Source organism: Centruroides sculpturatus, unplaced genomic scaffold (genome assembly GCF_000671375.1).
Source record: "Centruroides sculpturatus isolate CEXI.00-Female unplaced genomic scaffold, Cexi_2.0 scaffold1045, whole genome shotgun sequence".
In the NCBI taxonomy this organism is placed as follows: domain Eukaryota; kingdom Metazoa; phylum Arthropoda; class Arachnida; order Scorpiones; family Buthidae; genus Centruroides; species Centruroides sculpturatus.
The window spans coordinates 269,903-295,355 of record NW_019385380.1 but is presented as its reverse complement, the minus strand read 5'-3'; the positions used below and the strand labels follow the sequence as shown (position 1 = coordinate 295,355).

At 32.9% G+C, this 25,453-nt stretch overlaps 2 protein-coding genes across 2 annotated transcripts; one reads left to right on the top strand and one right to left on the bottom strand.

Annotated features, from left to right (window-relative positions):
* Positions 1 to 421: 421 nt before the first annotated feature.
* LOC111638341 (gastrula zinc finger protein XlCGF8.2DB-like) lies at positions 422 to 16,151 on the bottom strand. Its single transcript, XM_023384038.1, has 4 exons — positions 16,017 to 16,151; positions 8,586 to 8,867; positions 3,882 to 4,163; positions 422 to 785 (listed from the first exon to the last, which is right to left on the bottom strand). Exons 1-4 carry the CDS (start codon positions 16,023 to 16,025, stop codon positions 519 to 521), a joined length of 840 nt encoding a protein of 279 aa, XP_023239806.1. The 5' UTR covers positions 16,026 to 16,151; the 3' UTR covers positions 422 to 518.
* A 2,038-nt stretch (positions 16,152 to 18,189) lies between these two features.
* Positions 18,190 to 21,231, top strand: LOC111638350 (zinc finger protein 182-like). Its single transcript, XM_023384046.1, has 4 exons — positions 18,190 to 18,318; positions 18,856 to 19,149; positions 19,947 to 20,159; positions 20,568 to 21,231. The coding sequence occupies exons 1-4, from the start codon at positions 18,316 to 18,318 to the stop codon at positions 20,901 to 20,903; spliced, it is 846 nt and encodes a 281-aa protein (XP_023239814.1). The 5' UTR covers positions 18,190 to 18,315; the 3' UTR covers positions 20,904 to 21,231.
* Positions 21,232 to 25,453: the final 4,222 nt, after the last annotated feature.

Sequence of the window (25,453 nt, the reverse complement as noted above, 5' to 3'; positions counted from 1 at the left end):
AACTGCTGTTTGCAACAAACATATTTATTCTGATTACTTTCATTTCGGATACTTTAAAATTCATTTTTGATTTAATGTGTGAATGAATTGCAAGTTTCCAATTACCAAGTTGCCAGTCTTTACCAAGAATATGAATTTGTCCTATATGTTCAAAAATTTTATTGTAGTTATCTGGTAAAAGAAGTAGTTCAGCTTTTCTTAACATTTTTTAATCCTTCCAAAGGCCTTATCTATGGGTAAATAATGGTAACCCCGCACCATATATTTATCTCAAAAATTACACTATACATATCTGAAAGTTTACTTTGCATTACTAATAATGTGTAGTTTTTGTTTTGTGCGCTGCATCCATCACAAAACCGATTAATTTTTTTCATTTTTCGATTTTTCTTACGAAAATTTCTACAAAATAAGGAAGCGATCTCTTTCTAGCGCATTGACTAAATACTTTTAAACTTTTTCAGAAAATGTGGACGTTATCAAAGAAAAATGAAGAAAACAATCCAACACAATAGCATTTACACTTCAGAAAGCAGTCGTTGACTTTGTAATTGGCTATTATGGAAACGCGACAGTTTGAAATACAAAACGAAAAACGTCACATTTGAAAAGAAATCCAATTTTTTAATACATTTTTCAACAGAAAAAACACCCATTTCGGTAAAAAAAAGTATTGTAGCAATACAGAAAAGCATTATCAATGTGTTGATGCCACGAACTAATAAAAAATAAAAAATGGAGGTATGCCACTTTGGAAATACGCTTTTCAATTCTTTTCGCTGTTGCTATAAAGTAATTAAAATGTGATGATAATTTCTTCAAATGATTTATAATGAAATAAATCTGTAATAAACGCACCGCCAAGTGCGAGTTTGAAAACCCAAATATCGTTTTATTAAAAATTACATTGGCATCGATACAAATTCTTGATAGTAATAGTGATAGCTTCACTATCAAGGAACTAGTAATAGTGATGTCAAGAATTTTTCACCACTATCACAGCTTTTGACGTCAAAACGATGACTTTACGTCCCCGATATCATCACTTTCCATAGCCAAATAATTATGAATATAAAATGTAGTCATTGAATGAAGGTTTTATACTTTTTGTGTTTCGTAAGCATTTAAATTTAAACGGTAATATTTTGAAAACGATTGTTCTACGCGGGCTTGACGGCAGTTTTTGAATCTGTAACGTTTACAGGTATGTTTTTTGGAGATATCGCTGGATTTTTTTTATTTCGTTTGTTTTATAAACAGTTACATTAGTTCACTCGTCTACAGTGTATTTATCCGTAGAAGATTATAAGACAAAAACCGTCACTTACGTAGCAAACTTAGGATTATCCATAGTGATTTACCGTAATTTACATAATCGTATAGGCACATACTTTTTTTTGTCATAACAAGCGCAAATTCAATTATCACTGCTATGCCGAATTTGTATGTGAACGATATTGGATCCGACAGGAAAAATAATTGCAGGAGTTTCGATCTAATTTGGTGGTAACATCGAATAATAATAAGTGTTTGGTAAAATACGAACATAACAAGTCGTTTGCAAATTTTCTAATTTTCTGTTAGGGGCTGTCCGTACGATAACGTCCGCACTTTTCTTGAAATTTTTACTGTCTTTTTATCTCTTGTCCCAGTTTGTCCAAGTTTCCGTAACTTCCTACTCTCTTCGGACGTTTAACAAAACTAGACCCCCCCTTAAACCTTTATCAATTTATGAATGATACATACCATAAATATAAACGATACATATAAGAAACTTTGAATATAATAAAATTTATAAGCTGTATACAAGGGCGGCCCTAGGGCGGTGCGAACGGTGCGACTGCACCGGGCGCCGTCATAGTAAAGGCGCAGAAAATGCAACGATAGATCGTCTGCGAAAAAATAAAACCCGATCACCTTATTACTACTTAACCCTACCCGCCAAAATATATTTTTTTTTTCTTAATTTGTTTCAATTTTAAATTAATTTACCATGTAAATTTGTCTTTTGCGTGAGGTGAGAGTTGTCTGTGCCATAGCAGTTTAAATAAATATTGTTATAAATATTGCCTTATGAAAAAAATTAAATAAATATTGCCTTATGAAAAAAATATTGTTTTTTTCCACTGTCATTGTTCCTCATCCATACTAGTACTATGCTATAGATTTTACACAAGAGTGAGCTGGGTTGTGAGAATATAAAACATGATCCTGAAATGTGTGCTATATTTCCATAACCTAAAATTAAGAGATTCCATCGACGGAGGGGAGGGAAAAAAACGTCAACAGCTTGCGATACGTCTGAATTAACAAATGTCAAGTTAACTCTCCATTTACCGTCGTTATCGTTTCTCATCCATAATATTACTATACTAATCTTTCGGAGGTCTGCGTTAATAATGTGAAAAATGTACGTTATCAGTTTAGTCTCTACAGGGAGGCGCCACAATGAGATCTCGCACCACCTCAAAACCTGGCTACGGCCACCACTGACTGCATATAATTTAATAACATAAACGTTCGTCCACTAAAGCTCCACGCCCCTTGTCCGACTTATCGTAATCTCCTCTTTCCCTTCCAATGTGGACAGCCTATGAAATAATTGTTTTTTCATTAGCAGACAGTTCAGTCCATAATTTAATTTGAATAATCCGTAATTTAATAAAACTGAAATAATGAAATTAATCTCACGAGATGTTTTCAAAATTGAATACCTATCCAATAAACGACAAACATGCAGTGGATCCTTCTAATTTCCAACAATCCAGAGATAGTTCCGATCAAAGCTGCTTCGGACTCCAGACTAATAAAAACAGCTCCACATCGAGTAATCACACAGTTCTGGTTCCGGAACTACCAATCCGTAATCTTAATTTTGTAAATTTATGAATACAGCTTTTAACGAAACGGTGAAATCTTTATCTGGATTTGAACATCAAACTAGTTGACAATGTCCCGCTACTTTTAACGTACTGTTATTATGCCGAAGTGTCAAGAAAATCAAGTCAAGAAGACAGTGGGGCATTCAGATTTCACGGAAGTCTATATATTTTCTCCGAGTCCCGGAGAATAATTCGGTGAAGATGAACCAAAAAACTAACAGAAACACTTCCCGATAAAACATAATAATTTCGTGAAACCGTGTAGTACAACAAAATAAGCAGTTCTGAGAAACCGTTTCGTCAGAATAGTTTCACAAAATCAGTTCCAACAGTTCTAGTTACAGCAGAAGCGGAAATGAATTTCTTCCATCTGTAGTACAGAGTTCGAACATTATATTAATATAGACTAATACAATTTAAATAAGTTCAATATTTTGTTGTATAAAACTTTAAATTTTGTCAAAAAAAAAAACAAAATAGAATTAAAATGACATACATAATGACGAGTGGACATTTTTAGAAACGGAAGTTTTTCTACCGATGGATAAAAGACTTTTTAGGTGAAATGAAATGCATGGATTAAAATCAATATATCGGGAACGAATGAACGGAACTCGTTGGAATTTGATACACAAGTCGAAAAAAATCGCACATGACAACGATACTGGTGTATTTTTGGTTTTTTAATAAAATGTCAATTGGGATAGAAAGTGTTGTAATTCCAGTATAGTCAGGTTGGCTTTGTTCAGCCGTTCGTTCGATTGCTCGCTCGCTTACTTGACGGCTTGCCTCTACCCAGCCTTATGATTAGTTTCAATTTTGGTTTTATTCTTGGATTCTGTAAATTAGCGAAGTTACATTGATTGTTTCACAGCACGCATAACATTAATTGTATGTATCCTGGTATAATTATGCCGCATTTTTTCGCTTTACAAATTTTGATTAGCATAACTAACGAGTAGTAAGCATAATAATATAGAAAACTCTAATAATACTTACTTTAGAAACATTTCCTTTAGGGTGATGCACAGACATGTGTTGCTCGATATTACTTAGCCACAAAGTAGTAAATTTGCAACCTTCGTAATCGCACGAGAATAGTTTTTTTCTTGAATGAGAGTTTAGGTGATTTCTCAGTGTGAAGCTATTGGCGTATCGTTTACTGCAAAGCTCACAAACATAAGGCCTTTCGTCAGTGTGTCTAAGCATGTGGTTTTGTAAATACGCTTTTTGCCGAAATTTTTTTTTGCACACGGTGCATTCATATATGTTGTCTTCGTCCTTTAAAAAAATTCGATAAACAAAATTAATTAATAAATGAAAATCTGTATAAGAAATTATGAAAATAGTATAAATTATTATCTAAATATATAAAACTAGCTGTTACCCGCGAGTTCGCCCGTGCTAATTTTGCAAGCAAATCCTATTTATATTCAGTATTTCAACAACTATAGTAATTGCTATATAACACCTACCGCTAAGAACGATGAGAATTGCTGAAAATCAAACGAACTGTTTTCAATTTGATCAATTTTCTGGGACGTTTAAAATTGTTCTATAATCGAACCAATATGCAATAACAAATTCGAATTTAAAACGGTTCGAACATTTCGTTAAAAATTGAAAAACGTAATAAAACTTATAAAAATGTCTGAAATGTTATCAATTTAACACACTGAAGTACTCATTGAAAACTAAACGTAGTTAAAAACAAAAAATCGCATCCAAAGTAGTACAGTAAAAGCCATTCTTCCGGTTAATCGTTAATCCTCTCCCTCTCCCCCCGCGGGGGAATGTCGAAATATCTGTTCTTAGTGTGCGTTTTCGTGACGGACACTAACTGTGTACCAAATTTCATTTCTTAGTTCAGTGGTTTGCTCTGGGCGATGATGAATTAATCACTCAGTCAATCACTCAGTCAGTCAGGACTAGTAATCTAAATGTATAAAATTACTTGTCCTGACTGAATGACTGATTTATCATCGCCCAGAGCAAACCGATGAACTAAAAGAGGTGAAATTTGGTACACAGTTAGGATACGTCATGAAAACGCACACTAAGAAAAGATTTTTCAAAATTCCCCCCACGGGAGGAGAGGATTAAGGCTTAACCCGAAGAATAGCTTCTACTGTACTATTTTAAATGCGATTTTTTGTTTTTAACTACGTTTAGTTTTCAATGAGTACTTCAGTGTGTTAAATTGATAACATTTCAGACATTGTTATAAATATTTTTATATATTTCGATTTTTTAGCCAAATGTTTGAGCCGTTTTAAATTCGGATTTGTTATTGCGTATTGGTTCGATTACAGAACGATTGTAAACGTTCCAGAAAATTGATCAAATTGAAAACAGTTGGTTTGATTCTCAGCAATTCTCAACATTCACAGCGGTACGTGTTATATAACAATTACTATGGTTGTTGAAATACTTAATATAAAAAGGGTTTGCTGGCAAAATCCGCGCGGGCCAAGTCGCGGGTAACAGCTAGTAGTATATAAAAAGATTGTAATAAAATATGTAAAATATGTACAGTAGATTCTCGATAGCTCGAGTTCATCGAGAATGATGACACAAACTGAACTATTACAATCGCGAAGTGTACAAAATATTTATATGTTAAAAAACAGTAGCAAGTTCAATTCAAGTCCTTATTACATATACTGTACCGTACCTTAGTTCGTTACAAGAAGGTTAGACTATAATTTAAAAGTAAAGTTAGTAACATTTAACAAATTGACATAATATTAATATTTATAGATTAGTACCAAATAATACAAAATAATAATAAATCTTTGAAAAGCACGATAAATTAGTTATATGCCTCTAGTTCTTAACTTTTTTTTATCTGCTCAAAGCACAATCTTATTACAGAAAATCCTTGTTAGTTCGAAATTCAACGAACAAAACATTCGCGAGTTAGATTAATCAAGTTTCTAGTTATTCGAGATTTACATATTTCTGTGCAACATGCCAAATGCCATGTAACTCTTGTGGTTTATTTAGCAAACAAAATACGGCTACAAATACAAAACTCTATTTTCGTCAAATTAATTCGTTAATAATTAATAATATAAATAAACTGCAGGTAAACAGCGACTCATTATCATAAGCTGAAATACAACATCGACTAATTTGCAAGTGCGTCCAGTGAAATGATCAAAAATGACTTAAAGTATAAAATTGCCCAATACTTGTTTGTTTAGTTAAGTTACGGCAACGCAACGCTTGGACGATCTGCTTAGAGAAATGCCTTCCGGGAGGTCTTTTTAAAGGTGACTGGTCCCTATGATGGAGTTACAGGCGTGGAGAAAACCCGAAAACTTCACGTGGTGAGGCGCGAACTCACGACCCAACTCCCGGTGTTCATGGTAAGGTACTGCTCGGCCACGCCACTGTGGCCCTTGCCGATTTCTAGTTACTCGATAAAAAAATCATGACACATGCATGCGAAGTCATTTAGTAACATGTCGGTGAAGCGAGTAAAAATTCATCGTCAATTATAGTAGCACTTCGAACTAACGATTAATTTTTCGGATAAACATAGAAATATGATATTTGGAAAAATTCATATCTCATTTACAGAAAAAGATAGGCAACAACTGTGAAAGGATTAGACCATATACCTGAACATCAATGGCACTTGTAAAATTGAAACCGCATAAAATTGCAATTAAGATATATTTGTTTCAAATAATAAATAAAACATCTAATCAGCAGTCTAATAACGGGTTGGTTTTTTATAGAAAAATTATTTATTTAAAGTGTGTATTTAGTTTGGTTTAGATTGTTACGACAACGCGTGACGTGGGTTATCTACCGAGGAAGATGACCCCGGAAGAACTATTGTGCGAAACTGGGTCCAATTTATACGTAACACAGATGAAGAAATCCCGGAAAATTCGACGTAGCAGCCCTTAGGTGAGACGAACCCACGACCAACTACCGGTATTCAGTGGTTTTATCAATTGGGCTACTTGTAAGCAATGCACTATATTTACATGCAATATATTTTTGTGTGTATGAATGCTTCTTTGCTGTAGATCTGTAAAAGTATAGCTGATTGGAACATTGTATTATTAATTCTAAGTTTTGGAAGAAAAGATAATAAATACAAATTCATATATTAACTTAATCTGAATAATTATTCAATGGAAAGAAAGGAAATGAATTTGATCGTCGTTAACTTTAATTCACTTATAATATATAAAAATAAATTTTAAGCAAGAAAATAATAATAAAATATACGTATATGTTAACGAAAATCTTAAAAAAAGTGTCATTTTGGATACGTCAAACGACACAGTAATTTTAATATTAAGCCGGCTGTTTAAGCTGAAGATGCTCAGTGTTTTCACGAACAGTAGTAAATTACTGTATATTTATATTACTGAATAATATTAACAAAGAAAAACATTCTTTCTCCATAATATATTATTGATTATATTAATAATCTACTTCAGTGTTTTTCAACCTTTTCGAATAAGCGACCCCTTTACAAGTTAAAAAATACTGGAGACCCCCAGGGCCATATTAAAACTATGTCTGTAATTTTAGAATCTACGTGTTCAAGTTTTTTTCTGTGAGACCTAAATATCGATAAAAAAACCAGTTCTACTGTAAAATAAACAGGCACAACCTTCTCACTGAGGGTGTAGTTCTTTTTATTGTAGTGTAGGACCTACAAACGCTTGTCTTTTTTTTAACCCGCGACCCCCGGTGTAAGACTTCGCGACCACCTGGGGTCGCGACCCACAGGTTGAAAAACACTGATCTATTCAACAACATTACTTCTAAAGTAGTTGCTTACGCCGATGATAATACGTTTTTAAACCGTGACCCTAATGTGTAACAAAATGACTTAACATCTTATCTACTGCTTTCAACAAGGCGAACCTAAAAATTAATATTTATAAAACTATTGCAACGTGTTTTCAATTAGTTCACAATCCGCCTCTCCCTCTACCTTTTACTGAATAAATTTAGCAATCTACCTTTTACACAGAATTCTGATGTCACTAAAGTCAGACTCGGTTTGCCTGATGTGAAAACAAAGAATTAAATACTTTGATCGTGTTTAAATTAAACTTTTAAATATTTTAATGCATTATTAAACAACTATTGGCGTAAACTACGCAAATTCACTATTTGCCACGTTTACACACTTCTTTTTACAGTCTGTTATTAACTCTCGAAGATCATTTTGATCGTTGCATAGAACATACGTCCCCTGTTGAAAATCATTTCGATTTCTCAAAGTCCAATAGCATTTGTCAATATATTATTCATTAATATCGTAAATTGCCCATTACACAAGTGAATTTATTACGCTTAATACCCTCTGATTTTATGAATGATTCCAGATTACTCTTGTCAGTGTGAGGTTTGAGAGAATCTTCTTCCACAGAAAATACTAGAAACCACAAACCACAGAAATATTTTAATGTTATAATCCCATTAAAAATAACAACCAAAATGTTTCGATTTTTTAAGGTAATAATAATTATTGGTTATTAATTAATTTTATGCTTGCTTTCCTTAAATTAGCAAAGTTTTATTGATTATTTCATAACACTTATAAAATTAATTATATCTTGTATTTATTCTGATATAATTATGTTGCATTTGTTCCTTTAATGAATTTTCTCAACATAACTACCGAATAATAAGCATAATAATATAGAAAATACTAGTAATACTCACTTTAGGAACATTTCCTTTAGGGCGATGCACAGACATGTGTCGCCGGATACTAGTTAGCCATAAAGTAGTAAATTTGCAACCTTCGTAATCGCACGAGAATGATTTTTCTTTTGAATGAGAGTTTAGGTGCTGTCTCAAATAGGATCTATCGCTAAATCCGATTTTGCAAAGCTGACAAACATAAGGCCTTTCACCAGTGTGTCTACGCATGTGCACTTTTAAAAGGTATTCCTTCTGAAATTGTTTTTTGCACACGGTGCATTCGAATTTCTTGTTTCGATCCTTTTAAAACAATTCAATAAATAAAAATAATTAATTAATAAAATTCTACACATTAACTCAAGATTATTTTAGTTACATTCTAAAAATAAATTTTTAAGACAATACAAACAATGTTTGAGCCCTTTTCGCTATTTATATCTTTTTATTCCAATCCAGGAAGCACAGAAAACAAGGGACTTGAAGTAAAAGTTGTAAAAACGACAGACGAAATATTATCAAACAATTTACACTGTTTTACACTGACGTCGACCTGTTTTTGTATGCTACGACGTCTACAAACATTAAAAATCCTTCAAAATCCTTCACGACAGCATCCATGTTATGTAATCGCATTTTAGCTGAGAGTCCTCTAATATAATTCTGCGCTAATATGTATAATTATGCAAATAATTTCTGGGCTGCCCGAAAATTCGCCAGAAAACTCTCAGCTTCAGTGCGGTTGTTTATGCTTCCTGGATTGGAATAAAAGGATATAAATAGAAAAAAGACCCAAACATTGTTTTTATTGTCTTAAAAATTCTTATTAATAAAATTATTTAAGATACTATAAATTATTATCGTATATCAAAACGTTATAACAAATTATGTACAGTAGATTCTCGACAGTTCGAGTTTATCGAGAATGACAGAAACTGAGCTATCAAAATCTGGAAGTGCACAGAATATTTATACAATAGAATACAGTAGTAAGTTCAATACAACTTTTGAATGTAGAGGAGAAGGTGGTATTATGGAACCTCATTTTCAATATAGTGAATTGTAAACAAGGTATTATAACTACACCCACATTTTTTGTGCGAAAAGTACTGGTAACTATTAAACTAAATGTTCCTAATTGAATTTTTCGCAAGTGTAACCATAAGTATGATTTTTAAAGGCTTCTGTAAAAAAAGTCACAAAGTAGGCTTAGGGAAAACCGGGTGGTAATATGGAACCTTAATGTATGTTTTTAAAAAATTCTTTAATGTATCTGTTACCGTTAAAGCTCGAAATCCGTTAATGTGCACATTACCTAGCTAATCCGCAGATTAACTAGGGTGACCCGTTAAAGCTGCGAAAATTATTCCATTTCTCAAATTACCTAGGAAATGCTCAGATTATCTAGGTAATCCGCAAATTACCTACTAGGCACTCGGTAAAGTGAAAATAAGATTTTTGCTGGAACAACAGCAACGTTTCTGTATGCTTAAATTAACATAAAATGTTATTTATTTAATTTTCAATATCTAAAGAATCAAGTTAATACAATCAACAAATTAGTTGATTGAATCAATCATCAATCAATTAAAAAAACTTTAATACAAAAATCTAACGGTTTAAAATATTACTACAATTAGGGAAATGAATTTGAAAAACATATGATAAAATTGTACTTATTTATTAGGGCAATCTAAAGATTGGTGACACTTTGAATTACGTAGCAATTGGTTTTTGCGACGAGCACGCCTATTTGTGGTACATTTAGATTTGCAGTCACATTTTCTGAAACCCTGGCCAGTACCAAGGGATTGTTTTATTGCTGTTTGACGTAAAGATATTTCTACAGCAGGGACATCCATCTTCTTTCGTTAAAAATCTCTCTTTGCAAACACTGAATTTAGATTTTGCATACAATTGTTTTAAAATACTTGTTTTTAAAATACAAAGAGAGAGTTCGGAAGAGTTGGGTTCCATATTAAAAGCACTAATGGGATCCTTATTTCACGCATTTCAATCTTGAGTTAACTTGATTCCTGTCGACACCAAACTTTAAAAACGTGAAAATCACACAGATTAATATGTACCCCTAAGTCTCTGGAACGGAATACGTGCATCAGTGAACTTACAACTACACGATTTATATTTTAGAAATAATTAAGTTCACTTAGCATTCAAAACTTTCGAATTTCGAAAAACACAAATATGCTGATTCATTATGGACAACCGTTTAACTGAAGTAAAACGGGTTTTCCCCTTGCTATGAATGTCTGCCTAGTGCAGTTCAGCCACAATCCGCTACAGTTCGCCTTTATCATCAGTTTGAAATGAACGAATTCTATAATACGTGCAGGGTTCCATGATATCATTTTTTCCTCTACCTTAGTTCGATACACGAAGATGAAACTAATTTAAAAACAAAGTTAGTAGTATTTAACAAATTGTCATAACAGCTTAGTACAACATAACATAAAATACACAATAATAATAAATATTTGAATATACGATAGATTAATTATTTTTCTCCAGATCTTAAACCAAATACAGCTGTTCCTCGTACGACACAACACGGACTTGCCATAACATGATTGCAAAATTGAAGATATCCCCGTACGACACTGTTTCCGGTTTCGCTCTAAGACAGTTCGAAAATTTGAGAAATCCTCCATACAAAATTTCACAACATTTACGTACAAATTCAGTTATTCGATATTTCCTTTTATTCCAGTAAGCACTCACGTCGTCTCAAATCTGCCCACTTATTTTAGAATATTAAAATTTTCAATTTGTTTTGTACGTTTTGTCACGTTTACTTTAAGGAAAACTAATAGTACGATGTTTCTTTTTCCTTGTTCTAGCTTTCCTATTAAACGGGTTTTGTTGTCGATGTCACTGTGTTTTGGTTTTATAGACTAATCTTCGTATCTAGGAAAATTAATTTAAACATTCTTAGGTGTTATTAAATGTTTTTTAACCATAGAGAAAACCATTCTTAAACATTTGCAAATATGAAGTCATTGCTGATATTTCTGATTAAGATCAACGAAAATCGTGGGAAAATGACGATACTTTGTAAAAAAAACCCACTTTAAAAAAAATTAATATTAACGCGATTGGAAAATTGGGAATATCGGGGTAATAAGGTATTTTTAATTGTTTGTTAATTATCGACTAAAAATAAATTATTGATTTCTTTAATAAACACATGTTTCTTAGTAACGAAAAACAATATTATATTTTTTTAACATCTGAAAATGAACCCCGTGTTTTGTATCATCCCTTTGTTTCGTATAACACAGATTCGCATAAAACGACACATTTTCGAAACCTAACTTCCGTGTTATAAGAGGGGAACCTAAAATTTTCCTACTTGCTTTAAACTTCATAGAACGAAATTTGTTTCCAAGTTTCATACTTTTGCAGATTACGATTACTCTAAATTATTTTCAGAATGTATTATTACTTTACTTTTATACGTGCAAAATGAATTTTTCATTCATCTCGGTTAAAGAATTAATCGTTTTACATTATAATTTATGTCCACAAAGAAATATCCTCGCACATAAAACTTGTTTTAATACTACAGTATAAATGAAAATGCACGTTTTTTTCTAATCAATATTCCACGTTTTGTTCACGATACAATTTGAGAATTAACGATTGGTAGCTTTCAATCGAATCTTGAGACAATCATAAACAGGAGAAACCATGTCAATCTAACTGACTTTTTAATCCCACCCTTTAATTACATGTATAATTGTCCACTTTCGCAACACATTGCCATAAAAACTAGGAGTTGTCGGAATCCAACAAAATTGTACAGGTGTGAGGGGAACGGTGATATACGAAAGCGATTACAAAACAAAGGCAAAAGGATCATTTATTGCAGGAAAAGCAAAAAACGAAAGGAGGTTCTACTACCCTATTGGTCTACCTCTAGCGTAAATACACGACGTGATACGGGCGAACATGGAGACATACGAGTTCCGTATGGTATCTTGATCCACGTTTGCCGCAAACGGTCTTTTAGTTCCGCGAAACTCCTACTCTATCCAACTTGGAGTCCTAGATCATACCAGACACGTTCGATCGATGTCAAATCGGGGCAGCGGGCAGGCCCGGGAATGTGGCAATGTGGCGAACACAGTCACGTCAAACCCTTGTAACGTGTGGTCAAGAATTGTCCCGTTGGAAAATGGCTCCCGGGAGTTCTACCACAAAATCCAACATACGTGGATGCAAGATGTCACTAACGTATTGCTAGGCTGTCGTAGTCCCTTCGTTCACTAATAAATGAGACTGCCTGTTATATGTGATGACATCCCAGACCATCTTACCGGCTGTAGTGTGCCGCTCTAAAGCATAGGCAGGATCGAGGCGTTCATCACGGGACCTCTAGACGCAAACACGGCCATCTTCGGTGCCCAAATTAAATCTGGGTTCGTCATCATAGAAGACCTAGTTCCATTCCGTTGCAATCCAACCCCGTCAGGAGTGACACCACTTCAGAGGTTACGGTGGGTGGTGTCAATGGCAGCACGTGTAATGGCTGCTGCCATTGATGATACCAAATATGTGCTGCTATTGACATACATGTGCACATATAATACGAAATATACCGTGCACATGTGCTATACCAAATATTTCTCACCCTATCGCCTCGAAATGGTCTGGACAGACACAAAAAGCCAGTAATGATGGCACCAACTTTGTCCGAATGGTGTCATCCATGTGCAAGTTCTCTCAGGATAGTTGTGTGAGATTCCGGACAACCCGCCTCCCGATTGATTGTAAATCGATGTCAAATCCATAAATGTTAGAAATAATATTTCTGATTTTTATAGAAAGATTTTAAGGTAAAAACGAAGGAAACTGGTAAAATTCACTTCCTTCTCAACGGAAGTTCGACATCCTTTTTGTTTTCCCTTATCTTTATAAATTTTGTGTCGTATACAGTCCAGTTACCCCTCTGTAAACCCCACTCTTCCTAAACACGTGAGAATAATATCATTTTCTCATTTGAGAAAAACATCCAAAGAGAGGATTCTTGAGTATCATTCGGGGAGTACGCTACAAGATTCCATAGAAGAAGGACGTATTCCATATCATCTTTCCATGGCCAACGCCCATATTCAAATCCCGTAGATCATACAAAGTTTGTTATAAAGTTTCTTGTAAGTTAAAGAAAATATCTATTCAAGTGGCGCCAAAGAATTAACCAAAGATAAGAACATTCCATCAATCAGAAATAAAGAAGATAAAAGAATATACTTTGAGGTAGTATGTTATAACTGGAATTGTAATCTCACTCTCTGCATCATTCCATAATTATAATTTGAGGATTAGAATTTCCAAATCTCATATTTTGTTTATTAAATTTTTGATATTTTATTTTTAACGATGTGTCTCCTTTCGTCTCTTGATATGTCTGAAAAACATCCCATCCTCTTCACATTGATTCGAGAACGCGTGTTAATCCCCGTTTAACAAAAGTGATTAATTGGTGTCAAGTATCCTGATGTGATCTAGACCTTACCATCTAGATGTTTATAATATAACAAAAAGCCCTCCTTAAAAAAATTAGAGATCGAATCTTACGATTTTCAGTCGATTAACCGGTACTCCAAGTTTGTACCCCCTGCCAATCTCACAGTGGTCTGCCGACGCGACGGGGTTCCGAGCCTGGGCGTCATATGTGCAAGCTCTCTCGCATTCACTGTTCCAACACCACCTCACGGTGTTGTCAGAACGGTATAGAAAGCAGGCTATTCAACGAGATGACCACCTGGCTTCTCTGATTATTCTTCTCCTCTCAAACTGTTAGTTACTCATACTGTCTTCAATTGTGACGTAAAAGCATATCTAGTGATGGTCCCTTTGCATAAGATAAACTTCAGAAATATTGCCTTTCTGTAGCTTATCAAGCATCCTTTTGTGATAATTTTCGAACTGTAACCCAATGCACTTCTATGTTTAAATCTATCAATTATTTGCCAATATATTTTCGTATTATTACATGTCACCAATCTCGTATTTAAGATTCAAATATAAAGCTGATTTTTCTTCTCACGTAATAATTAATTCTCATTTAAATCATTTTTATACAAACGTAACATTTTTATCCTTTTTTTGTAATGTGTTTATTAATTTTTTATTAATGTCATTATTTTACAATGACAGTATAATTTCGAAACTGGTTGTACGTCAACGGCGATTTGACAAAGGAAAAATTATGAAACTCTATAGACTGAGACATTCCCGTTCAAAATTTGCCACGACATGTCTATGGTCCGATTTTCGATTTTATACGTCACAACGTATCAATCGTAAATCATCTCTATGACAATTTTTTTAACATTGTGAGCATTTAACCAGTGCGATGTCATGACGAAATAAATTTTTGAAAATACACACGTGGGTGTCTTGCTGCCGTCCACTTGGAAGTTTAACTGATTGCTGAAGTTAGTAGATTTCCGGTCATACGAGTATTTTAAACGTTTCTCGACTTTATCGTCGCTTAGGACATTGGGCATGCACGTCCTCTCTTGCAGGCTTTGAATTGCTTTATACAAAACGTTAGACGCGTGTCACCATATTTGTGTTTCCTTGTCAAGCCAAAATACTAAAACGTACGTCCAGGGGCTCAGTTTCGTTTTCCCAGAAAAATCTAGTTATTGTCCATGTACAGGTCTTTATATTCTTCATCCTGGTCCTTTATGTCACCGTGCCGTTTATCATTTTAGACTACGTTCCTAAAAGCAATTACCTGGATAATTTTACCTTTGTAATTACAGGCACCTGCAATTAATCCGTTGTATCGCTATTTAACATTGTAGTACTTTTTTAATGTATTTTTTTATTCTAGAGCTATAGCTTTTCCTTAATATTTCTAGTATTCGTCGAGTATCTTTAATCAATATAAATTATTTAAAACTATTAAATTACTAAACTTTGTATATACTTTTCATTTATCTTCAAAACTAAACAACTCACAAATAATAGAACTGAAAACTTAAACATTTTGTTTAAAGTTTTCAATTTTATAAGCAGGCTTAATGTTCATATTTGTAACTTTTAACTTTTCGTTAAAATGTATTTAAACCTTAAATAAACTTTCGTTCATTTAATCATTGCTTTAAACATATGATTAGATCATTATTTCTTCTTTTTTTATCTTCTAATATCTGAAATTTTACATGCGACTTTCACTTTTTCCCTCCTACAGGCATGTTTTAAAAGCTTTCATATAGTACCAACAGCTTCACAATTTTGTTCTAAACGCTCCAAAAGTACTTCTAATTTACTATTTAAAGAGCCTTTTAATTTTTGAAGTTACAAGCTCGCTTTAATGTTCAAGAAGAAATTAGGCTTTGAAAAGACGAATTCCTTCTTTAACGTTAAGCTCTTTTTCGGCACTTATATCAGACAAGTTCAATACTTCCGTTGACTCACCTGAGACATTCTCCTGGCTTCCTATTCGTTTTTTTCTGTTTCGTCCGATATCTTGAGATAGTGACGCAAAAGTTTCCCTTTTTTCAAATAGAGGATAAAAACAATCACGAGCTAGCAGAAACGTGACGTGAAAAGCCGCAACAGTCGGATGGCGCCCCCAAAACAGTAATAACTATAATCATTAAATATTTTCGTATATACTTTTTTTCATAATAGTAAACGTAACATTAATTATCATTGAAAATATAATAATAATGATAATAGCCAGTTTTTAAATAAAATAATTAATTCTTCAGATGACTCGAAATTGTGTTAGTTAATAACCGTACTTCGTGTTCTGTTTACCATTAATTGCCGTAAAAACAATTGTGAAAAAATCAACATGTTTGTGACTTGCAAAATAGTTTACCCGAGCGTATGTTTTTTGTAGCGTCGAAAATCTTAATTCAGATTAGGAGACGACTTTTAAAGCTCGATTACTGAGACCAATCTGTAATTGGTCAAAAATAACAAAAAAGTCTCTATTAGTAGAAGGGTTGTCCACACGCTGTTGACTGTACAGCCCAGGTCACTAGCGGAAATCTGTATTTTGAATTTTTGTCTGTTTTCGGAAAAAAACAGTATTATTTTGTCGTTATTATACTGTTTGATATGAAAAGAAAAAATCAGTTGGAGCAAATATTGATAATAATATTTATTTCCTAATCACAGCTTCTAGAGCTTTTTTCGCCAACTAACCCTCATTTATCTTTATTATGCAGATTTTGGAACTTATTTTATCTTGATAAATCGATGCTGTATAGTCTGAGGATTCGCGCTCTTTTGTGAATTTTAAAGCTTTAATTTTTTTCTCATCATCATTTTTTTTCTTTTTTTAATTTTTGCGTCACTTTCAGAAGTGACCTTTTAAACTTTAAGATGGGAAGGAAATACAAAACTCGCACACTTCCTATCTCGTTCGATTTCGTAAACGATAAAACCGATCAAGATGACCATTTAAGGAACAATTATAACTAAGGTTGCGAGGCGAACTCTGATCTTAGTCATCTCCAATAATTAATTCAGTTGTTTTGGCAGCTTTTATCAAATTTATGAGGTAGAAAGAGTGACAATACCGGATAAAAGAAGTAATAAATTTAAAGAAATGTTCCATTTCTGACAATTAACATAATAATAATAACATAATAATCGAACTTTGGATGGGATTGCATTAGACTCAGCATTAGTCAGCCGCCCGAAACCGCGTAGAAAAAGGGCTTGGACACAGTCCTCTGGGCGGACATCAACAGATCCATACCGCCGTTCTATCCGTCGCCATCTCGCCATAAGCTCCAATGGTCAATTCCACCGAACCAGGAAAGTTTTCACCAACGGCCATACAACGAGATCGGAAACCAAGGAGGTAATCTTTTGAAAAATTTTAACCCTCTCTCTCTCGGGTCTCGCTCGTCTTCTAGTTATAAGCTAGGTTAAGGATAGTTTAACCTAGACAGATAAAGGTCCAGATCTTAGACGATTTACCAACAGAATCGAAGTAATCATTGTCGCGACTTAGAATTTTTGATTATTCTATTTTTGTAGCTATTCGCTTTTGCATTTGCTTTGTATGATTTTATAGCTTATTAATTAATTTAACTACGTTATTCTTATATTTAATTGTGTCATCCTTGAGTACGACCGACACCTCGTCACGACCTCGCTAAACCTCCCCACTCACTTTTGGCCCTCCTAAAGCCATTCCCTGACAACGAAGCCGAAAAGGTGAGTCAAGCTCGACGCTCTACTTCTCGGTTCACAATAGATATTATTTTCCATAAACGTTGTTTTCTGGTTAAGAATCATTTGTTAATTAGTAGTCATTTCACGTATTTTCTTAGCAGATTTGGAAATATATTGTACAGTTTCGAGTGCATATAAATTCTTAAGAGAATACTGAATGTAACAAAACTTCGTTTTAATGCTTATAAAATGAAACCGGAGAAAAATACTGAAGATATTAGGAAGAAGGATTTCGGAATTATTTTAAAATAACATAAAAATAATATATTATATTAAAACACGAAAATAGCGTTTTTCTGTTAGTTCTTTTCGTTATTCAACTTTTAATAGCAAAATAATAAATATATCTCTTTGTGTTTCCATGTCATTGTCATTTTCAAGACACGCGCAATTGATAACAATGATGCACTAGTAGAATAATTTCATTATTGCGGTGCATTGTTGTGTTTATTTGTTGGCTAAACTTTCAAAATGTAAATTCTCGATATTTAATAATTAAAGTAAACTAAACAACTAACAAATGGTAAGTAAAGACTTTCTATTTATTTTGTCTATTTTGTCAAATACAATTTTTATATGGCAAATTGTTTTATTAAACATCCATAAACTGTCAGACGTTTCTAAGCGTAATATCATGTCTAAGAAACGGTATGTATTATTGTAGAGTTTCGATAGTTCGAATCACAATATTTTCAGGAGACACTCTACACTGAAGGTGTGATCAAACCGAAAGGTCTTAACATCGCCTTTTAATTTATTCTCTTGTAAAATGACACTCTCGCTATTTGTTTTGTACCGTACAGGATATTGTGTATTTCAAGCGCCACGTTTTATTATTATATATACAACTATCGTCGTGATTGTTATCATAAAATAAACACGACATTATTTACGCTTTTGCTTCGATTTTGATACTTCTTTTTGTCTTATACCCGAAAAATTCGAGCCGTCGATAATCTACTGTACATATTTTTATATTGAATAATTTATTATATAATAAATAATTCCGTGTCAGATTTCCACTAAATAATCATTCATATTAATTGAAATTTTTGCAAAGGACCAAGGTATAAACTTGCAATGCATCCGATGCAAAAAAGAATTTCAAAGAAAACTCCACTTAGAACAACACATGCGTACTCACACTGGTCAAAAGCCTTATACTTGTGAACTTTGCCGAAAGCAATTTTCCATCAAATGCAATCTAAAACAACATTTAAAAAGACATCTAAAACCACGTCCGGTAGAAGAAACATTTCCCTGCAGTTACGAAGGTTGCAAGTTTAGTACGACAAGAAAAGTAACTTTAGTACTACATGAATCTGCGCACCGACCCGAGACAAACGTTGCTAATGTAAGTGTTAAGAGAGTATTCTGTGTTATTATGCTTATCTTTTGCAGTTAATCAGAAAAATTTCAAAACAAAGAAATCAAACTCAAAACTATAACCAATAATTATTAATTCCTTAAAGAACCGAAAAATGTCGATCGTTTTTGTTATCGGAGTTTAAATTTCCGAAAACATTTTCGTGCATTCGTTGCGGTTGCTTGCATTTCGTGTGCAGGGGGATTCTTCGAACGATACTTTGATAATTTATAACTTTCGATCAATCGTAACATCGGAAGAAAATAGTCGTAATAATTTTACTCGTGCAATCGACAAGCCACGGTAATGGCGAATAATATATAGGACAATATCAAACCGTAAAGTTTTAATTACAATAATTGATATGACAAAATGTATATCATTTCTTTTCACGTCATATTTTCTAATGCAGTGTTTGCATTAATTGTATGAAGTGAAAGTGCACAGTGTTGCATATTGTTAACTGTTTATAAGTCTACATTCTCCCGATTAAAATTACAAATAAATAGGAAGTATAAAGTTATAACAATTAGACAGTTAAAAGAAATAATTGCGCAAGACTCTTCTCGGCTTAGATTTTTAAAAAAAGTACTTCTATAAACATATTTTATATAAAATCTGAAGAAAATAAATTTACTTCAATTAGAAAATCACGACGCTGAAATAAATCATACCAGTTACGAATAAACCAACGTTTATATACATTATATATAAAATTAATTGCATTTCAGTAGCTGAATTTTGTGCTTTAATGTAAATATTTAAATTATAAATTCGATTATCAGATTCCGTCAAATGACCAGAAAATAAAGATTCGCTGGTGTACTATTTGCGAGAAACATTTTAAATACGTATCTAGTTTTAACCGGCATATGACAAGTCACAAAGGTGAAAGAGCGTTTCAATGTGATATTTGCAGTAAAGCATTCATCCAAAAAGATCATCTAAAAACACACATGAAAACTCATCTACGAGAGAAAGCACCGTTTTGCTTTCAGGTAAATACAGAAAGTATTTTAGACTACGTTTTACTAAATATTCGTGTGTTCAAATGATAAAAGAATTTAACGTTTTTAACAATTTTTTCCTAATTAATATAATTTCGCATTGTTAGTCTAAAATATGACCCCGTAAAAGTACGGAACTGAATGTAATTTATTTTAATTAAATACGCTTTATTTGGTAAACATATATCGTCAATTTTCACATTTTTGTTTCGTTTGATATTTTCAAAACGTCAAATTTTTTGTTACAGTTAATAATTTAAATATAACATTATTAATTCCATTTCTTGTTACATTCGTTTGATGTTTTTCATAGTACTTTTACTACGTTATCATTTGGCATATGATTGGTAACAATGGTGTTTTATTTCATTTAATTTCATGGTATTAAATATATTTTAGAACACCGAACAGAATCAGCGTACGTCCTGTGGAGAAAAGAATGAGAACAGAGATACCTTTGAAAGACCATCGACGAGTTCTCAGACAGCAGCAACAATCGAAAGTGGCGAAATTGCTTCAGAGGAGATTATTTTTACTTGGGATAAATGTGAAGAATTCCTGGAAAATGTCGACATCGATGCGGAGATAATGCAATTGGAAAGAGATTCACAAGTGGAATTGTTTGCAGAGTTTGAAACGAAAGAGAATAACCCGCAATGTCAATTCTGTCAACAGAAATTTAATGAGGAAGAATCTCTGAAAGAGCACGAAACGAAATATCATCGATCTCAATAATTCATTGCGAACAGTTTCTTTTTCGAAAATATGAATTCAAAACCATATCGAAAAATATAAATATTTTTATATTTCGTATGCGGATTAAAATTGAATTTTCGTCAAAAATGTCTTCAGTAATTTCACATAAATTGAAAACATATTTGTATTTTACACATATTTATTCACTCATCCAAAGAAAAAGAGCAAATAAAACAGAGAAAAAAACAATAAATAAATGAAAGTTTGGTACTATTCGGTTAAGTGGTTGCCAGTCGTTTTTACAACTACAGTATTTTTAGCTAAATCGTTTTTGTATTTTATATTTTCAAATGTATATGAATTATGATGGAATAATAAACAATTTAAAAATAATTAAACTTATTACAGTTATTTTTGTTTTGTATATGACATTCAGTTTTCAGTGTCTTTTATTGGTTATTCGTTTCGTCTTTTTGAAATTTGCACCAACTCATTTCACGTTATATCGCATTGAATCAATCGATGTATTAGACGAACGGTCTCGCACGGTGAAAAAAATACACTCATTTGATAAACGTCTAGTTCAACCGAATAGCCATTGCTGCGGATTAGGGATTGTAAATTTACCGACTTTTTCATTTACCGGTAATTCGGTAAATGAAAATTAAATTACCGGTAAATTTTTTCCTGAAAAATAAAATTAAGGTGATAAAAAATATAAGTAATTTTGATTTCCATTTCACATTTTCTATTTCAAAGGTATAGAATATAAAAAATATAAAAATTAAAGTGTTATTCTAAACAAACTATAATAATAACTTTTAGAAACATAAATAAAATAATACAGAAAAATAAAAATAAAACAGAAATAATATATAGTACCTAATACCATTTTACTGATTACCATTTTTTAAAAAATAACTTCTCAAGAAACTTAAATTATTTAAAGTCTTATCTCCTAATTTTGATCTAATTTTTGTACAAAATAATCCGGGTTAGGTTAAGTTTCTAGACTTTTTCGGACATCATCTTTAAGTAATAAAAATCTTTCCAGCATGTTTAGTAAGCTATTCCACCGGGTTCTACAATCTAAAATTAAAGAAAGTTCTTTTCGTGAGAGTAATGGGGATTCCCCACGAAAATAAGGTTAGAATAATACATATTTTGCACAATCGTAAGGCATAATGTTAGAATCTTGTAATAAATATTTGTATTTAATTATTTTAAACAGTTGTTAGAAGTAAAAAATTTATTTAAGGTACAAATTTTAATGTTATTTTGCAATAATATTGCTTTAATGTCCTGTCATAATGTGGTGTATTCAAAATTGCTATTAATTTAAAAAGTACGTGAAATATTTACGTATTATTATTTTTAAATATTAAAAAAAAGATATTTACTTAATCTTTAAGAAAAACGTTGATTGTAAAGATTTTAAACCTTTAAAAATCTCAAAAAACGGCAGAGCACAAATCACATATGCTAACTAGAGCTTTCTGTACAATTTACAGTGCCTCTCAAACCCAAGAAAGTTTAAATTAAAATTAAACAAAAAATATCTCACATAAAATTAATAATTAGGTATATTGTTGCTTACACTTATCTTTTTTTTTCAATGTTCCTTTAGCCCTTTTAAATATCCATACACACAATATTTTCTACATAAAAATTTCTAGCATGAATTTTTCATTTACCGAATTACCGGTAAATTTCAAAAATTTACCGGTAAGTTTACCGAATGTTTTTTTATCAATTTATCGGTAAACCGGTATACAATCCCTACTGCGGATAAACAGGTCAGACATGTTGTTTTCTACGTGTACATCGACTATCGTATTCGTTTACGAATCCGTCTGCACCATCTAATGTTACAATGATTGGAGATTTTAATTAAAGAATCAATACAAACAGAACTCATATAATCATTTCTATAAACAACCGAACTAGGATTATTTTCTAACTCGCCATGTAAGATTCTAATTTCTAGGAAAAAACGAATCGCAATTCCTTCGTTAGTTGACGATTCTAAAATCCATTTTAAAGCGAAGAATAACAAACTGACCAAATGGAACAATTACAGCGAATTTTGATAAAAACGTTACAGAATCTAACTTTTAGGTACATCACTCCTACTAATCTACATGTTTTACGTATTAACATAATGTTGAATGATGCGAAACGAGACACACATGTAAGGTTTGCCGACGTTGAGGGGGAAAAAGTCTATCTGACGTCAGAATGAGCCTAAGGGAAACCGCGTATGTAGGCGGTGGCGAAGGAGGCCGAACAGAATCAGCGTACGTCCTGTGGAGAAAAGNGTACATCACTCCTACTAATCTACATGTTTTACGTATTAACATAATGTTGAATGATGCGAAACGAGACACACAACTATGCTAAATAGACCGAAAATAAATAAATAGATGTAATTTTAACTTTTAGTATTATTCTAAATCCGAATTTACAACAAGAAAACGTAAAATACCACGCTATACTTAAAATTGACAACAAAAAGTCGAAATTCATCTTTTGTAAATATACATACGCCAATAATTGCTAATCGAGGAGTAGGCAACCGTTGGCACGCGGGACGATTTTCAGTGACATTCCGATTGAATAGAAATGTAGTAAAAATTATATTTTAATTATTAATTACACATTTAAATAGAAATCATAGTTTAGCTAAGACCGTTGTACATTAAACCAGGGCTGTTGAGACGGAATTGGAGTCGGAGTCGTGGAGTTTTGGTGTTTTAGTCGGAGTCGCAGTCAGAGTCGGATGATAAGGAAAAGTCGGAGTCGGTAGATTTTTACGCAACTTCCACAGCCCTGGCAGGGCTGTTGAGTCGGAGTCGTGGAGTTTTGGTGTTTTAGTCGGAGTCGCAGTCAGAGTCGGATGATAAGGAAAAGTCGGAGTCGGTAGATTTTTACGCGATTCCACAGCCCTGCATTAAACACGAATCTCTTCTTTGTATAGCCTATTTCTATTACTGCGCATTTACTTCAAAATTATACATTTTTGAAGTCCGTTACTGCCGAACTAATTTCAATAATATATAGCCTATAATAATAAACTTGGTAGAATCGTGTCAGCACTCGGAATAACACTAATAGTTATGTTAGGCACAACACCGTTGAAACGTTGCCGATCCCTGTGCTAATCCATTTCCATATCAAACATGTTTTATCAAATATTGTTTAAATGCATTAACGACTTTTATATTTTTAATACAATTTTTGGATACAGGGTTAGTTTATATTCAAACACTTTATATAAAATATAAAGTACAAAGAAGAAAAATTTAGGATGTAGTCATGTATCAGATTTCATCGATGACTGGTGCCCAGTTAACCGAATAGTACCAAAATTTCTTCATTTTTTCATGTCTTTTTTACTGTATTACATTTCTGTATGTAAAGATCGATCGATCTGTTAATGTTAATCGGAAGAGTTTAGAGTACAGAAGGTCCACAGACCACACAAGTCCGTCAGAAATTAAAGAGTTTTTATGGGGTTTTCCCTGAAATGTGATAACTGTCGTTCTTCATTCCTTGCCTCAGTGGGAGCCACTGAGGCAAGGAATGAAGATTTCTGTGGACTTCTGTGGTCTGTGGACCTTCTGTATTCTAAACTCTTCCGATAACTTAACACGGGATTCTCCTTAGCGAATGGCAGTTAACGAACCTTAGAAAAATCGCTATTTTCTGCTCCNCAGGACACACACGTACGTGTTTCGAAAAATTAAATTTCGTCACGACATCTGGCTTGTGTAACGTCCATCGTCAAGATGAAAATAAAAAGTCGTGGTCGAGATCAGCGTAAATTGACAGCGATGTTAAACTCCACTGACGTGTATAACCCGAACAGCTTACTTCTGTATTCTAAACTCTTCCGATAACTTAACACGGGATTCTCCTTAGCGAATGGCAGTTAACGAACCTTAGAAAAATCGCTATTTTCTGCTCCACGTTAAGTGGGTTTCGCTATGGGTAATCGGTCGAGATGCATCTGGGTTACGTGCTATCGATAACCATTACGCTTTAACAACTTACAATTTAGTTAACATTGTCTTTCTGTCACATGACTGCAACCCGCTGTTTTCCAAGCCAAGCACGTGTATTTTCTATTGTATTCCAGCGCTACTCAAATATTTTTGTGTTCTAACGAACAATGTTTTAACTAATATCTCGAACTCAGTTCGAGATATTAGTTAAAACACTTCGGTTCTAGCCAGGGACAGATTTAGGCATTTCGAGGCTCTAAGCTGAATTCTTTGTTAGACCAGTTTACCCTTTACAATTCTAGAATAAAAAGAAAGAATTAACATAAACATATTAATTTTAATAATAAACGTTTTGTTGTTAAAATGTATTTGCAAAATATAATTCGCCACGTCCAATGCTAATTTTCTTTCTTTCCAATTGCTCGTGCAGGAATATCATCCTTACATCTAAAGTCGCCATGTTCTTTTTACTTTTCGTTACGTTCCTAATGAGAGCTCGAGAATAATCGATAAGAAAAGTTTATTTATCGCACGTGGCTATCGGAACCGAAAACAAAACGTTCGGTTCAGAATAGCATTTTCATA

Excerpts from the sequence above, each read along its gene's own strand:
- LOC111638341 (XM_023384038.1), bottom strand. Across the intron at positions 4,164-8,585 it reads CTAAAGGAAATGTTCCTAAA|GACGAAGACAACATATATGA; the intron begins GTGAGTATTACT and ends ATTTTTTTAAAG. Across the intron at positions 786-3,881 it reads CTAAAGGAAATGTTTCTAAA|CAACAGCGAAAAGAATTGAA; the intron begins GTAAGTATTATT and ends ATTACTTTATAG.
- LOC111638350 (XM_023384046.1), top strand. Across the intron at positions 19,150-19,946 it reads CCGAGACAAACGTTGCTAAT|ATTCCGTCAAATGACCAGAA; the intron begins GTAAGTGTTAAG and ends TTCGATTATCAG. Across the intron at positions 20,160-20,567 it reads AAGCACCGTTTTGCTTTCAG|AACACCGAACAGAATCAGCG; the intron begins GTAAATACAGAA and ends AATATATTTTAG.